General features: G+C 38.7%; 1 protein-coding gene and 1 pseudogene across 4 annotated transcripts in view; both read right to left on the bottom strand.

Annotated features, from left to right (window-relative positions):
• BBS9 (Bardet-Biedl syndrome 9) overlaps positions 1–16,524 on the bottom strand; it is a 444,049-nt gene that overhangs the window by 206,573 nt on the left and 220,952 nt on the right. For all 4 annotated transcript variants that reach the window (XM_087429458.1, XM_087429462.1, XM_004418838.3 and 1 more), the window contains 2 exons: positions 4,622–4,794; positions 3,420–3,572 (listed from right to left, as the gene is read on the bottom strand). In XM_087429458.1, coding sequence (XP_087285584.1) covers positions 3,420–3,572; positions 4,622–4,794 — 326 coding nt within the window. The remainder of the gene's footprint in view (positions 1–3,419; positions 3,573–4,621; positions 4,795–16,524) is intronic.
• On the bottom strand, positions 8,367–9,297 carry LOC106801127 (guanine nucleotide exchange factor for Rab-3A pseudogene; annotated as a pseudogene).

Genomic DNA, 16,524 nt, shown 5'->3' with positions numbered 1-16,524 from the left:
ATGAACAGCCAAAACACAAAGTGTAGTGAGGAGAGAAAAGAAGTCTGGAACAACAACATTTTTCACAGAAATAGAACAAAGAATCCTAAAATTTATATGGAACAACAAAAGACCCCGAATAGCTAAAGGAATCCTGAGAAAAAAGAACAAAGCTGGAGGTATCACACTCCCTGATTTCAAAATATACTACAAAGCTATAGTAACCAAAACAGCATGGTACTGGCACAAAAATAGACACACAGATCAATGGAATAGAATCGAAAGCCCAGAAATAAACCCACACATCTATGGACAGCTAATCTTTGACAAAGGAGCCAAGAACATACAATGGGGAAAAGAAAGTCTCTTCAACAAATGGTGTTGGGAAAACTGGATAGCCACATGCAAAAAAATGAAAGTAGACCCTTACCTTACACCATACACAAAAATTAACTCCAAATGGATTAAAGACTTGAATGTAAGACCTGAAACTGTGAAACTTCTAGAAGAAAACATAGGCAGTACGCTCTTCGACATCGGTCTTAGCAACATCTTTTCAAACACCATGTCTGACCGAGCAAGAGAAACAATAGAAAAAATAAACAAATGGGACTACATCAAACTAAAAAGCTTCTGCACAGCAAAGGAAACCATCAACAAAACGAAAAGACAACCTAACAATTGGGAGAAGATATTTGCAAACCATACATCTGATAAGGGCTTAATCTCCAAAATATATAAAGAACTCATGCATCTCAACAACAAAAAAACTACCAACCCAATTAAAAAATGGGCAAAAGACCTGAACAGACATTTCTCCAAAGAAGATATACAGATGGCCAACAGACACATGAAAAGATGTTCAAAATCACTAACTATCAGGGAAATGCAAATCAAAACTACAATGAGATATCACCTCACGCCCGTCAGAATGGCTATAATTAACAAGACAGGAAACAACATGTGTTGGAGAGGTTGTGGAGAGAAGGGAACTCTCATACACTGTTGGTGGGAGTGCAAACTGGGCAGCCACTATGGAAAACAGCATGGAGATTCCTCAAAAAATCAAGGATAGAACTACCATATGATCCAGCTATTCCACTGCTGGGTATTTATCCAAAGAACTTGAAAACACCAATTTGTAAAGGTACATGCACCCCTGTGTTGATTGCAGCGTTATTCACAATAGCCAAGACTTGGAAGCAACCTAAATGCCCATCAAGGGACGAATGAATAAAAAAGCTGTGGTATATATACACAATGGAATACTACTCAGCCATAAGAAACGATGAAATCCAGCCATTTGTGACAACATGGATGGACATTGAGGCTATTATGCAAAGTGAAATAAGTCAGAGGGAGAAAGTCAAATACCGTATGATTTCCTTCATTAAGTAGTAGACAATAACAACAATAAACAAACACATAGGGACAGAGATTGGATTGGTGGTTACCAGAGGGGAAGGGGGGAGGGAGGAGGGTGAAAGGGATAATTCGGCACATGTGTGTGGTGATGGGTTGTAATTAGTATTTTGGTGGTGAACATGATGTAATCTATGCAGAAATAGAAGTATAATGATGTACACCTGAAATTTTGCAATGTTATAAACCAATGTTACTGCAATAAACAAAAAATTAAAAAAAAAAAGTCTGGAACAGAAAGAGCATCAGTGCCTACTGACCTAGGAGTCACACAATCACTCCAGCACAAAAGAAACTGGCAGTCTGTATTTGTAGAACAATTTACCAGGCATTTCCACATACATTATGAAATAGAAGATTTGTAACAACATTGTGAATATTGATCCCATTTTATGGAAAGTAACGAAGTTCTGTGAGAGTAAGGGAAAGGCCAAAAGCCACACAGCTAATAAGTAACAGAACCTTGGACTTTGAACTCCAAGTCCAAGGTTCACTCCAATATGCCACTGCTGCTATAGAGTGTCCCTCAAATTGCTACTAATTTTCAAATAACCATGATAATTTCAAGAAGCAAATGTATTATCAATATAAACATAGTAAGCTATTTTTCTTTCCTCTAGGGAAACTAACTCTGAAAAAAATCTGATTTGTCCTTTCAAAATCAACAGCACATGGGGCTGGCCCCGTGGCTTAGCGGTTGGGTGTGTGCACTCCGCAGCTGGCGGCCCGGGGTTCGGATCCCCGGCGCGCACCGACGCACCCCTTCTCAGGCCATGCTGGGGCCACGTCCCACATGCAGCAGCTAGAAGGATGTGCAGCTATGACATACAACTATCTACTGGGGCTTTGGGGGAAAAAAAATAAATAAATGAAATTATAGAGAAAAAAAAATCAACAGCACGTGGCAGAGGAGGGCAGCAGGGAGGGGGTGTGGTAACAAAGGGCAACAAGAGGGAGTCTGCAGTGATGGAGCTGCTCCCCATTTCAAATGAGGTGGTGGATACACGAGCTACACATGTGAAAACTGTACAGAACTTCATACACACACTCACAAATGAGTACAAGTAAAATTGTGGAAGTCGGAACAAAATCTGTGGATTTTATCCATGTCAATATCCTGGTTGTGATATACTGTAGTTTTACACAGTGTTGCTACCAGAGCAAAGTGGGTAAAGGATACATAAGATCTATTTGTATTTTTTGTTATAACTGTATGTGAATATGCAATTATCTCAATTAAAAAATCAACAGAATATTTATACCACCAATACTGATTCTGAAACACATTAGTGAGTGATATTACGTAGAAATATGAGAAGACATAATATAGTCATTCAAAGCCAACTTTGTTATAGTGGAACTGGCAAAGGCCTTACCCACAAAATTAAAATTTTAAAATTATTATTTCAAGCCAGGGATGACAATTTTGGATAATTTTTGGAGGCAGAATCCTTAAGAGAGAGAGCGAGATTACTCTAGCCATGCAGATGATAAACCATGAGTGGAAGAAAAAATCAGGAAGAGTGGGAAAAAAGTCTTTTTGAACTAGAACAAATAGCTCTTTAAGAATTCCATCTCAAAACATCAACTGACGTAATACTAGAACTCTAAGCCAGATGCTCGGCAGGACAATTAGAGAATTATGGTTATAATTATGGGATGCACCAAGAATTGTCTAATAATAACACTAAACAATAGCTGCTATATATCAAGCACATACTATGTGCCTGGTTGTGCTGATTGCTTCACATAAATGGTCAAAAATCCTCACAACAACCCTGGGAGGTAAAATGTGGAAACTGATGGATCTTACGTAATTCAGCCAAGGTCACACAGATAGAAAGTGGTAGAGCTTGACTTTGAACCTAGGTTTTTCTAACTCTAAAGCTTGAGTGCCCGTCACTGCTCCATAATACATAGGAAAGAAATACTTTATCTTTATATTGTGGTATATGACTATAGGATGAGAGAAAAAAATTACATCCATGGTGGAAAATTATCACTGATATTACACTGACCTGCTTGTAAGTTCCATCCAGCAAGGTGTCCAGGTGTTGGAGGGGGGCAGGTGTTTTATCTTTGAACCTTGTTAACAGCCGCCGTTGAATGGCCCGAAACTGTACAGCTCTTTCAGATAAGAGTTCTTCTAATTTTTCACCATTTATCCGTAGCTACAATGAAGAATTTCTTAAAGTCAAGTTAAATGTGCACAACAAATCATATGTTACTCAAGACCACAGGCAATGCCAAGAAAAGTTTGAAAAAGAGTAATGAAGAAATTTAAACATATTATAGAGTTAGGAGAATTAAAACAGTGTGGTATTTGGTACATGAACACATAGATAATTCAGTGAAACAGATCAAATGGAAAGTTAGTAAAGGTGACCCAGTATCCACCGGGGAAAAGACAGATTGCTTAATAAATGTTTTCTGATAAATGATTAAATACACTGGAAAAAAAAGAATAGAAACTTTCTCCCCTAGTCTTCACAGCAAAATCAATTGCAGAGGAATCAAAAGTTTAAGACAATAAAAGTACTAGAAAAATCTTGGCTAGAAAAATCTCTTGACTATTTCCAAATATCAAATCAGTCTTCAAAGGATGAAGATTTGACACCTTTAAGATACTCAAGAGAATCTAACCCAGGCTCTGAAGGTACTTCCAGAGAAGAAATGCAAAAATATTCAGGCAACAAAGTCACTGTCAGATCTCATTTATTTAGACATCTAATCATTCAGCATTTACTAAGTGCCCATTGTGCCGGATACTGGAGAATATTTTATGTGGTTAACCCTCATTCAGATGCAGAAGTTCTGGTGTGCTTGTTAAAAAAGAAAAGGAAAAATCACTTTATAATCACACTTCCTTTATGGCCTGCTAGAATTAGTTAGCCAAATGGCTGCTGATAAGTTCAAATAGTTTTAACACCGGGTTATTGAGGTCAAAGGCTAAGTCCCCATGTGACAGCATTAAATCAGCTCTGTTCCAAGACCAGAGCACATGCTTAGCTCTAGGCAGCCACTCTGTAAATGTCTGTAACTGATCACAAGCTGGGCAAGAGGGCAGGAATGGATTCACAAAACCCACCACGCACATAAGAATAACAACTCAAAGCACACGGCTTAGTAGCATGCATACCAAAATTCTTCTCTCTCTAACATCTCTTTCTCTTTTGTATATCGAAAGATTATAGATGATGTGGGTTATGATCATACACACCTCAAAATGATGATCGATCAACTCAAAATATTCTTGAAGGGGCACAGATCCAGAAAAAGAACATGCGAAATCTTTGATTCCCTGTTTTTCAAAATATTCTTGAAGGCGGATAATAAGCTCATTTGTTATGAGCCAAAGATCTTCAAATTGCTCACTCTGAATGCGATATCGTTCTAAGAGAGAAAAAATAATTAAGGAAAAATGCTTATTAACACATAATTACTAGCTGAAATGACATGAATTATCACTAACTCTGACATGAATACCAAAACGAAAAGGACCGAGATTTCTTTTTTGGAGTATAGATATGATTTCTACTGGCTTGATTAAAATACTTCTGCTTATTGTGATTTTCTGCATCAACCACTTAACATTTTCAAATTTAATTCCAAAGGTATGTGGTCACAGTGGCAAGCGGTAGAGTTTGGTCCTTTTTACTATGTATCTTATAATAAATTTCAGGATGATAAAAACATCCAAATTCTTCTAAAAAAAAGCTTTACTTAAAAGGTAAAAAAAAAAAAACAGTCATTGCAAAAGTACAATGTGGTATCATTAGTTTGTTTCAGAAAATTGATGTGAAATAAAATTTATTCTATGGACAGTCCCACATCCTGGACACTGTAGCCAGCTTAAATCCTTGTAATCATGATCAAAGTTTTCTATTTTTCTAATAGTTCTTTTATTTAAGGAGAGATTTTGCAGTCAGACTCTTCTGTAAATATAAATCTTGTTTCCCTCCATTCCCTGAAACCTCAGCTCCAAGAGAGCCAAATTCCTGTCCATCCTCTACCCTGATGATGATGATGACAACAATGATGACAGTGGTGGCAATAACTACATCTATGATAAGAGCAACTGTTATTTCTTGAGCACCAACCATGTACCAAGCACTGTGATTGCAACAATCCCTTTTTTATAAAAAGGAAAACCAGGCACAGAGAATTTCAGAGATTTGCCAAAGGTCACAAAGCAAATTAAATGTTGGAGCTAGAATTCATGATATATATCTTTCTTCCCCACCTGCCTAAATTCTACCTATTCTTCAGGACCTGGCTTCAATCACACCTCCCCCAAGAAACCTTTATATCTCTACCATCTATAGCAGTCTAAGATGTGCCAGGCATTATCTAAGCACTTTACTTTCACTCTCTTGTTTAAACCTCTATAGCCCTATGGGGGGAAATATTGTTATCCTCATTTTACAGAAGAATAAATCCAGTCACAGAAGAGTTTATGTAATTTGCAAGGTCATCTAGCCAGTCAGTAACAGAGCAGGGATTGGAACTCTAGCTATTAATCCAAAGACAAGCTATTAATCTTAACCACCTTACAATATTGCATGTCTCTGAATTTATATAGAGATGTAGTATACCTATAGTTCACTAAGCACTTAACCACATACAACCATGTAACCTTATTTAACTTTCCAGATGATTATTTTCAGTCTCTTCAAAGAGATCATATACTTTTTGAGATTTAGGACTAAGTCTCCTATTCCATTTACTTCACCATTTATTGAGCATCTATTATGTGCAACTTCATAAAGAAAGAAATGTTAGGAGTACAAAGATGAACTCAGTCTTCTTGCTTAAGGAGCCTAAAGTCTAGCTAAGGTAGCATGACACGTGGACATGCGAAATATTTATTTATATTCCCCATGATACCTTGACAAATTCTATAAATACATTACACCTTTATATGGTTATTAGGATTTCAGTTTGTCATCCTCAGCCAGAATTCAAGAACATATCTCCTCTCATTCCCCTAGTCATCCTCTTTGTCAATTACATAAGGAATAAAATATACTGGGTATGCCTGCCATGGTGCATGGCATCTTGGTCTTGTCTGTTGTCATATCATTCCCCTTGGAGTTTCCACAGCCTTCCCCTCACCCCAATCTTATTCTGGATGCTGGCTTCTGCTCATGGTGCTGATCAGATGTCTTCCTCATTTCTCCCCATCAAAGATATTAGGACCAAGGTCAGATATAATAGCTTTCACTTTTCTTTGTAAATGTCATTGAAAGTTTAGTGCTTTAGAAGAATAGAGACAGCACAATTGTGGTGAGGTGGGAGTAGAGAGTTAGAAGAGAGAATTATGATGACAAAATACAGTATTAGAATCCTCTAAATCTAGCTATCCAAGCTAAGCTTGGGCTCCTACATATTAAACCCAGACTGGTATATATTTATTCACTCCTTCATGCACTTATGTAACTCAGGGCAAGATGCTGGGGATAAAATCATGAATAAAGCAAGAGCCTCTGCCCTCAAGGGGCTCACAGTTGACTTGGAAAGATGGAGTGATGAGGGAAGAATGAACACTGCTTCTGCCATCACTGATTCAGGGACACATCATTAAGGTTGACCTTGCTACAGAAGTGTCAGGACTTCCCCCCAGGGGATAGATTACTATTTTCAAGTACGTGAAGGCCTATCACTGTCTTGACATGAGTACAGCCATGTTTGGCCACTCCATTGACCTACAGCCACCAGCACAAAAAGAAATATAAAAGCTGCTTTCTGTGTGGTGGGAACTGGCCCTTCTCCCACGGAGAGAGTTGCAAGTTGTAACATTTCAAGGCTCTTGGAGCGTCGTAGCACGGGATGAACTGGCCATCTGTGCCGGGCTAAGACAATAACCAAAGAGAACAATGCACATACACACTTACTGGGCTGGGACGTTAGCCAAGGGGCTCAATGCACATACGCCACTGATAACCATTTGTGCATGGGAACACTAGATGCTTGCTCTGTAAACTCTGTAACTGCTTATATAAACTGCTGGAGACTGAGACCTGGTGAGAGTTCCACCTGTGGAAGGGACGCCTTGCCCAGGACGTGTGATCCTTGCCCAGCCGTGTCAATTGACAGGACTCTCCCGGCAGTGGGGCGTGGATGTTGTGAGTAATTGATTTATTGTGAAGTAATTGATCTGATGTGTTCTCTTTTCGGTCAACCTGGTGTTTCTCTTTCTGGTTGATTTGTGTCATTTCCCTTCAATCAATCTGGTGTTTCCCTTTCCGATCGAGCTGATGTTTTTCCCTCTTATTATATGACCTATTCGGATCTGCTGCTATCTCAGCCAATGTGGATGTTTTCCCTTTCCAGTCGAGCTGGTGTTTTTTCCCTCTTATTATTTGACCTATTTGGATCTGCTTGCGGACTATCGCCTTTACTATCCTCTATATAATAAAATATACCTTCAGTCCATTTGTTTGGAGTGGAAAGTTTCTTTTACGTCTCCGATCGAATCTCCGAACCTCTCATAACAATCACATAGCAGAAGAATTAGACAATAGCAAAGGAGCTGCCAAGGTCAGAAGGCACAATAAGAACTGTTTAAGTATAGATATACACAGAGGTAGCTGCCTCAGGAGGAGGGAACCACCTCACTCCATTGGAAGTGTTTAAGGCTCCGAGCTCCTTGGTCTTTGGTGCTTTCTTGAAAGTTTCCTTGTGAGTTGTAGAACTCAACGGGGAAGAAAGATGGGTCATCTCACAAGGTACAGGCTTATGTGTCCCTGCATCTGTCCTGGGACAGATATTTGGTGCTGACTCAGTGCTGCCTCCAGGTTCTAGCCATTTGTCCCGCCCAAGCAGATGTCTGGCTTCTGGCTCAGTGCTGGCTCCAGGACCTTGTCTTTCTGTGTGTCTGTCCACCATGGGGCAGGTATTTGCTCCAGCCCAGAACCCCCATCCAGGCCCTAGGCCTCCTAAGGGAAGAAGCTGAGCTAGTCCAGCTATATCTCCTTTTGCAGCTTTGTGATCTCCCAGAACACTGGCTTGCTGCACCAGGCCTTGCTAGATGCAGCAGATGTAGGTGACCGAGCTGCACACCACAGTGATCCAGGCCTGAGAAGACAGCTAGATGCAGTCATAGCTATCAGAGTGACAAAGCTGGATGTGATGGTGGCAGGTGTGGGCACATATGTTGGTACTGTCACACTCACCAAAGCCACCCTCACTGCAGGCAGTATCTGCAAAGCCACAGGCTTAATAGTGAGCATGTTGTCCTCCACGGTGGCCCACAGCAGCGCCAAGAGATCCCACATTGTGAAGTTCAGGCAGGGGCCCATGTCCTGCCGGTATACCCTTTCCAGGAAGGAACAGGGCTTGCCTAGGGTAGGCAAGGCCCTCCAGGCTTGGAATTCTGCAAAAAGGATCATGTCCACCGCCTTGTACTCCTTGTCCAGGGCGGAGGGCATATCCCACAGTGCGGCACACAGCTGGGCAGAGGGAGCTACTGGTACTCTTATGGGAAGAGTGGCCTTTGCAGGGCCCAGTCTTAGTGGGACTCGACAGTTACAGGTGGAGATCGTAGTTGGGAGAGGCTGGTGTCGACGTAATGACCAATGTATTCAAGGCTATCACCTCTGCTTGCCCCGTGCCTCCTTCAGTGGCTTTTCTGGTGCCACCTACTTCTTGTGGGCTTCTTACACTATCTTGTAGGCTTCCTCAGGCAGGCTGGTGTCAGCTTCTCCTCCAGCTCCTGGTCCAGTGGTTCCCACACCTCGAACACCTGCTCGTGGTCCTCATCCTTCAGCTTCAGCTCCTTCTCAGCTTGCGTAGCATCTCCTTTAGGGGCTCAGAGCCCTTCTTGTGAATCCCCCTGAAGATCCTGTAGGAATATCTGTCAGGGGGCATTAAAGAAGAGCTTCCTCCAGGGTTCATAAGGTTGAAGAAAATCCTTTACAACTTCTAGATTCTGAGATTCCAAAAGTGAAAGAACATACCGCGTTAATGTGCTCATTTCCTTCCATGCATATGTACCTTTTAATAAAATACTTAAAATGGCGCCTGACACATATTAAGCACTCAATAAATGTCACCTGTTATCATCATTGTCACCATTATTTCCCCCAGGATATTGTAAACTAAAAGGCAGGGATTCTATCACAGACTTTAGATAGCACCTAACTAATTCAGTAACTTTCCAATAGCAGATATGAAAAAAAAAAGTGGCTTTAATGGAATGTGTTTTCCTTAGCATAGTATTTGCTGTCATTTTAGATAGAGCTATACATTTTTATATAACTATTACAGTGCTAATATTTCAGAGGAAATTTAATTCAGGTTCTAGGAGAACTTTTTTTCCTGAGGAAGATTCACCCTGAACTAACATCTGTGCCAATCTTCCTCTGTTTTGTATGTGGGTCGCTGCCACAGCATGGCTGACAAATAGTGTAGGTCCATGCCCAGGATCCGAACCCATGAACCTGGGCTGCCAAAGTGGCGCACACGAACTTAACCACTACGCCACAGGGCTGGCCCCTAGAAGAATTTTGAATAGGCTTTCACATGCAAGTAGAAAAACCTGGGATGTAGCCTAAATATATAGTAAGAATAAAATTTCTTATATATGAAATGAAACAAAATTACAGAGAAGAAGTTATTCAATTCAACTATAATTTTTCAAAACAATTTTACAATATGTGACACAATTTACACATCTTAAAAGAGATGCATATAACAACTGGGATTACTGTAACATGTTTAAAAGAACTACATCATTTGGTCCAAAATGAAAAAACTATATACATTTCAAAGTACCTGAATGAAGTGAAGGAGCAAGCCATGGGGATACCTGTGGGAAGAGCATTCCAAGCCAAGGGAACTGTGAGTGCAAAGGCCCTGTGGCAGGACTGTACTTTCAGGAAGACTGAGGGGGCTAGTATGGCTGAAGCTAGGTGAGGAGTTTTTATGCTGCACCATAACAAGACATTACACCAGTTTCTGTTAAATCACCCATGTAGGTACTGCAAGAAAATCTGGAAACAAGGCACACTCAGGTATGCCCAGGCAAGTCTGTTCACCCAAAGTTAGTGTGAAAATTTATCAGAATTTACCACTGGGGAAAACATGGACAGGATTCTCAGCAGAATATTAACAGTATCCCCAGGCTCAGCTGACCAGGGGCTGAGTTGTTGATGAAGAAAGACAAATCCAACTAGCACCCACCCTAACACCTTCTAGAAAGTGCCGGGCTTAGTCCTCATTCACAGCTTTCACTGGGCATGGGTGATGTACTACGGAAAACAGGGCATGTTGTGGGCTAGCCAAGAAAGAGGGGGGCCCAGAACTCTTCCCCAGAGAGGTGAAGTGTCCTGTCTCAGCTGCCTACAACTGGAGCTCCATCCTCACTCCTGGCAGACGACAAAATCCCTAATTTGACAAAACGAAATGTGGGCAAATCTAAACATCTCCCTTTTCCTTTTATCAAGATTCGAATTATCTCAAGAGAGGCCTATGAACTTTCTGAGAGACCCATCTCAATCCCTCATATTGCGCAAACAACGACTTCCACTCTCTAAAGATAAAGTAACAGAGAAAAGTCACATGCAGTAGGTTCAAAGGAAAGGGACAAATCAGAGAAATGAAATGAAATTCCCTTTATGAAAGAGCCATAATGCAAGACTCTCTTTAGTTGATAGTCTCAAGAAGATTCAACGTAACAAGGCACCTATTCATTAATCCAAAAAATATTGTTAAGTGATAAGTGGTGGGAAAACAATGGGAAACAACACATATTGGTCCTGGCCTTCAAGAAAGGTAGAAAATAAATAAGTAAATAACAAATAGTTATTAGTTATTAGTTATAAAAGGACTGTGATGCAGATAAAAAGGGTGCTATGATAAAGACTAATGGATGTTCTTTCTTGAGACACTGTGGTCAGGGAAGGTCACACTGAGAAGGTGACATCAGTGGTGGTACTAACAGTAATATTGAAGAAAATCAGACTAGCAGCTAAAATTTACCTAGCACTTACAATGTACCAGGAAACTGCTATATGCTTTTTAGGGATTATCTCACTTGATTCTTACATATTATAATTGTACTATTTTATCCCCATTTTGTAGATGAAAAAAACAGGCAAAGAGTGGGTAAGTAATTTTTCCAAAGTCATCCAGACTAATTGTAAACCAGAGCTGGGATCTAAACTATCAGTTTGAGTCTAGACCCCACATTCTTTACCATTTTGTGCATAAAGCTTGGATCTTTAGGATGAAAAGAACAGTCCAGATAGAGGTAATAGCAAGCACAAAGACTTCAGGGCAGAAAAAGTCAGACACGTACTAGGAACTAGAGAAGGCCAGCATGAGGCAGAGAGTGTGCACAGACCAGGCCAGATGTTAGGCCGGGGCCAGAACATACAGGGATACCTATAGGGCTTGGTAAAGAGCTTGGATATTATTATAAACACAAAAGATTTTAAGCTGGAGAGTGGCAAGATATAATTTGTGATTATTTGTCTCTCTGTTTTTATTATGAGAGCTTCCAAGTAGAAAATGAATTGAAAAGGGGCAAGAATAGACTTACAGTTAGGACATTATAACCATGGTTCAGGGAACAGATGGTAGTGGCATCTGTAGCAACTAAGGGCATCACGTTAGGAAGGAAATCCCCAGTTTCTCAGGTCTTATCCTCTGAGCAAACCTTAAAATCTAGTAAATTTTTAAATCTGTGACTTCAATACAATTAAATTATCCAATCTTCAATTTCTTCATCTACACAAAGGGGAGAATAAAACACACTCACAAGGTTGTTATGGAGATCAAATGTAATGCTGTATGGCAAAGACCTATACAAATGCAATTTACCTTTGTATTACAAAATTCAAATCAAGCAAAATTAGATTTTCAAAAAATACTGGTTGAAAAAATTAAAACTATCCAATATACGAAGTGTAGCGTGAAACAAGTGAAAAATTTAAAGCTCAATGAAAAATCCAAATATAAGTAAAACTCTAGATACCCAGTAGGTACTTGCTATAGACTGAATGTTTGTGTCCCCCTCAAAATTCATACTTTAAATCCTAGCACTCAGTGAGATGGTATTTGGAGGTGGGGCCTTTGGGAGGAGCACTCGTGAATGGGACTAGAGCCCTTACGAAAGAGATGCCAGAAAGCCCCCTTACCCCTTCTGTCATGTGAGGACACAGTGAAAAGACAGATATCTATGAACCAGGAAGCTGGCCCTCACTAGACACCAAATTTGCCAGAGCCCTCATCTTGGACTTCCCAGCCTCCAGAACTGTGAGAAATAAATTTCTGTTGTGTAAAAGTCACCAGTCTATGGTATTTTGTTGTTATAGCAGCCTGAATGGACTAAGATAGTACTCCACTGTGACCAAGTATAATACATGAATGCCACTAAATAATAGAAATGTAAAAATCATAGTAAACATTTAAACAGGAATGATATTTTCTGTAACTTTCAAAATTAGGCTTTAATTAATTTCTTATTTTCATCAACGCACGCAGGAAAAAAAAGAAAACTAAATTTTTCTGCAATGAAAAATTTATAATTAGACTTGGGATTTAGAAATATAAACACAATATTTTTAAGTTGGTTTTTTTGAGATCACCAAAAATCAATACGAATCAATCAGTCAAAGACTTATAAGGCATTATTTTGATTATTAAACATTTTCTTAGTATTAGTACTCCAAGATGACTAACATTGCCCTGGAGACTTTCCAGAATATACATTCTATAGAAAGGAGAAATGAAAATTTCTATTTATAATATAACATGAAAGAAGAAAGTTGTATTTTAAAATATACCCTTACAATATTGGTAATTAAAATAGCTGCCAAATTGAACATTCAATTTATTTTTTTATCTCTTTTCTTTTGCATCTTATAATAGTAGCTCAGTGGAAATAACCATTTCGGCTTCCAAACGAAATAAATTTGGATGATTGGAGCCCAGTCAATTGCCATTCCACTCTACTACAAATGGAGAGAAGAATATATTTAACTAAGCAGGGCACAAAAATGCATCACGTCAGTCTCTATTCATGTCAGAACATCTGAAGTTCATCAATATAAATAATGTTTGTATTCATATCATAAACAAAGCATCAAGATAATTTATGCTATTTGGAAATTTTCAAATGTGAAATGGAAAAGCAGATGAACGCTTTTTAAACCAAAAAGTTGGAGGGAATAATATAAACAGTTTCAGCAGATATTAGTATAATATTCTAAATATACAAACTCTTTAATATTAGTAGAAACTATGGATGGTTTCTCTAAATTTACTTTTCGTAAGGCTTTTCCAAGATGGATTTATATAATATTCCCATTATTTCTTGATAATATAGCTAAGAAACTCTAAGATAAATATTAATAGTAATACTATATTGATGAATCCTTGTACACATTAAAGCGTTCACAATGACATGAGGTGAGTGTCAGGTGACTTTAGGTGTGATCATTACAGTTGTCCCTAAATTTTTTGGCTTCATTTAATGACTATCACAGAGTCCCTACTGTACGAACTTCCAGGCACACAAGAAAATTCACTGATTTCTGAAAACTCCACACTTTATCAAGCATCTGAAGAGACCTTTTCCTCTTTCTGGAACACCCTCCACCTAATAATCTTCTATTCATTGCTCAAGATCCTCTACAAATAAAATCTCTTATGGAACTTCATTCTTTTGGACTCCCAATAGCACCTAAAGTGTGCTTCTGTAAGCATATCCAGCACTCCATTATTGGCTCTCTACCTGTTTGTCTCTCCTATTAGTCCAGGAGCTCTGTAAGAGCCACAACAGTCTTTATACCTAATATGCCTGCTGAATGAAAAATGAACAAAGGCATGGTCTACCCAGATGGAGTACAGCAAGACTCTCACTTTCCTTGTTCTGAAGATATTTCGGTTAACACAGTTCAAGATCACACATGCTTTCTTTTGGCAGATGCAAAAAGAAAGCCTTTTTCAAGGCCTAACCCTTTGTCACATGTATTACTACAATTCTTTCATAATACCTGAAAGCAAAATAATCAAAACAGATAAGCAAAATACTTTTAAACTTGACCTTATACAATTCAATCACTCTTTCCAGCATGTTAAAATCTTTCAGGACACTGAAAAGTTTGCTGTATTAGTTATCTTTTCCACTTTCCAAAGGCCTACCTGAAGCTACATAAATTTGCTATTTGCAATTGTATAGCCCTACTTGTGACACTGAGAATATGTATTTACTCAACACTCATTGCTAATTACCAGCTTAGCAGGGTACAGAATGCTAAATTGAAAATCATTTCCCTCAGATCTTGGGGAAAATTTCCCCATTGTCCTCTAGCATCAAATGATTTTGATGAAAAGTTAAATGCCTTGAGCAGCTTGTTTTCCCCTTTCCAATCTTTGAGGATATGCTCCTGATCCTTAGTGCTCTTAAACTTCACAATGATGTATCTGGGTACCTCTCTTTTTCTCATTTATTGTGCTAACATCAAACAGGTTCGTTCAATATCCACAACTGTGACATCAACATATCGCTGAAATCCTGGTCTCCATTGGTCTTCTCTCCATTTTAGCAGCCCACTCCCCAAAGGTCACACCTTGTCTGCAGTCCCTGTGAACTCTTGACATCAACATCTCATCCATTCTCTGACCATCACCTTTTATTCTAGTTCACTTGCTCTGCAACTCTACTTCACTTTTTCAACTTTATCAAGACTTGTCATCCTTTGAATGCATTAATTTTTCACTATGTATCAGTTTTCTCTAATCCCTACTTCTCTTACCAGCTTAGATTTGGTAGTCCATTACTACAATCACTCTCATAAAAATATTTTATCTGCAATTTTCTGTTTAAAAATCCCAGCCCTGACTTTAGTTGCTTGGATACTGATAAACAAATCACAGCCAGGGAAAATGATCTAACAAGGATATGACTGGTTTCACTTCAAAATTCAGGATCTCAGACTTCAAATGGGAACCTAACATTGCCTGATCCCTCATGAGTTTGCTTTCTTATTCTCCAAGAGACCAATGTCATAACTTTTTTTCATATTAGAAATCATCTAAGCCCCTTTATCTTCCTACCAACAAATCTAAAGTCTCCCTGAACCTATATCTAATCTCTCCTATCACAGTGAAGTTAAAAGGCCTGCCCCTTAATCCCCTCTATCTGACCCTGGGCTCTGCATCCCACCCCCTCTCTCGTTCTCAAGGACTTCATTGCTTTGTGACCTCCTTCTCCTTCCTAACCATCAGCCTCTCCTACTGAACTCAATCATTTCAATCAATATTCAGACATGTTCCAACATTGCTCATTTAAAAACAAAACAAAACCCACAACTCCTTCCAACTACCTCTCACCTCTGAATTACTGAGTTTGGTTGTCCAATTCTTACTGAAAACACTAGATACTCAAAACTTGCAACACTAGATACTCTAAATTTATCCTTGGATTAAGCTGCATCTTAGACTGCACTGATTTGGGCTCAGATAGAATTATATTTAGTAAATTGAGTTTTATCATTAATTTTAATGCTCTGTGAAATTTGTTACTCACAAATTGTGATTATATAAGCATAAAATTTATAATAACAAAAATAAGCTATAGAGACATTAATGAAGAAGTTGTCTTTGTGATATTCAGAAGAGAAATTTCATCCTGGTCTCAGCATCAGTAAAGGCTGTGCATCTCCTAAACAACTGATTTGATTTTACCTTTTGAACATTCTTAAAATTATAAATAAAATGCTTTCCTGTTATTTTTAGGCTATTAGCATCTTATCGATTATACAGTATACACGTCTGAGTGTTAATCTTATTCTTACCTTTATTAATTTCCTGCTCTTATTTTCTCTGTCTGTTTCCTTCAACTATTTATTTTCTCCTTTCATATTTTGGATATTTTTATAAACTATTTTAAATCCTTTAAGAAACAAGTAGACAAAGGCAAGATACAAATAAATGTAGTAGAGATAAAGATAAAAATAGAAATAGAAGAGAGACCAAGAAAAGTATAGATACAGAAAGGAGCAGGAGGGAGGAGGAAGAAAGAGGTGGCAGTGTTTGTTGTGTGCGATAATAAGGCACTATGTGGATCTGGATCTTAAGAAAGTGGCATGGCAGGGATATATACACATTTAGGTA

This window comes from Ceratotherium simum, chromosome 1 (genome assembly GCF_057802395.1).
Source record: "Ceratotherium simum simum isolate JZ-2026a chromosome 1, ASM5780239v1, whole genome shotgun sequence".
Classification (NCBI taxonomy): domain Eukaryota; kingdom Metazoa; phylum Chordata; class Mammalia; order Perissodactyla; family Rhinocerotidae; genus Ceratotherium; species Ceratotherium simum.
This window is presented reverse-complemented; position numbering and strand designations above follow the sequence as displayed.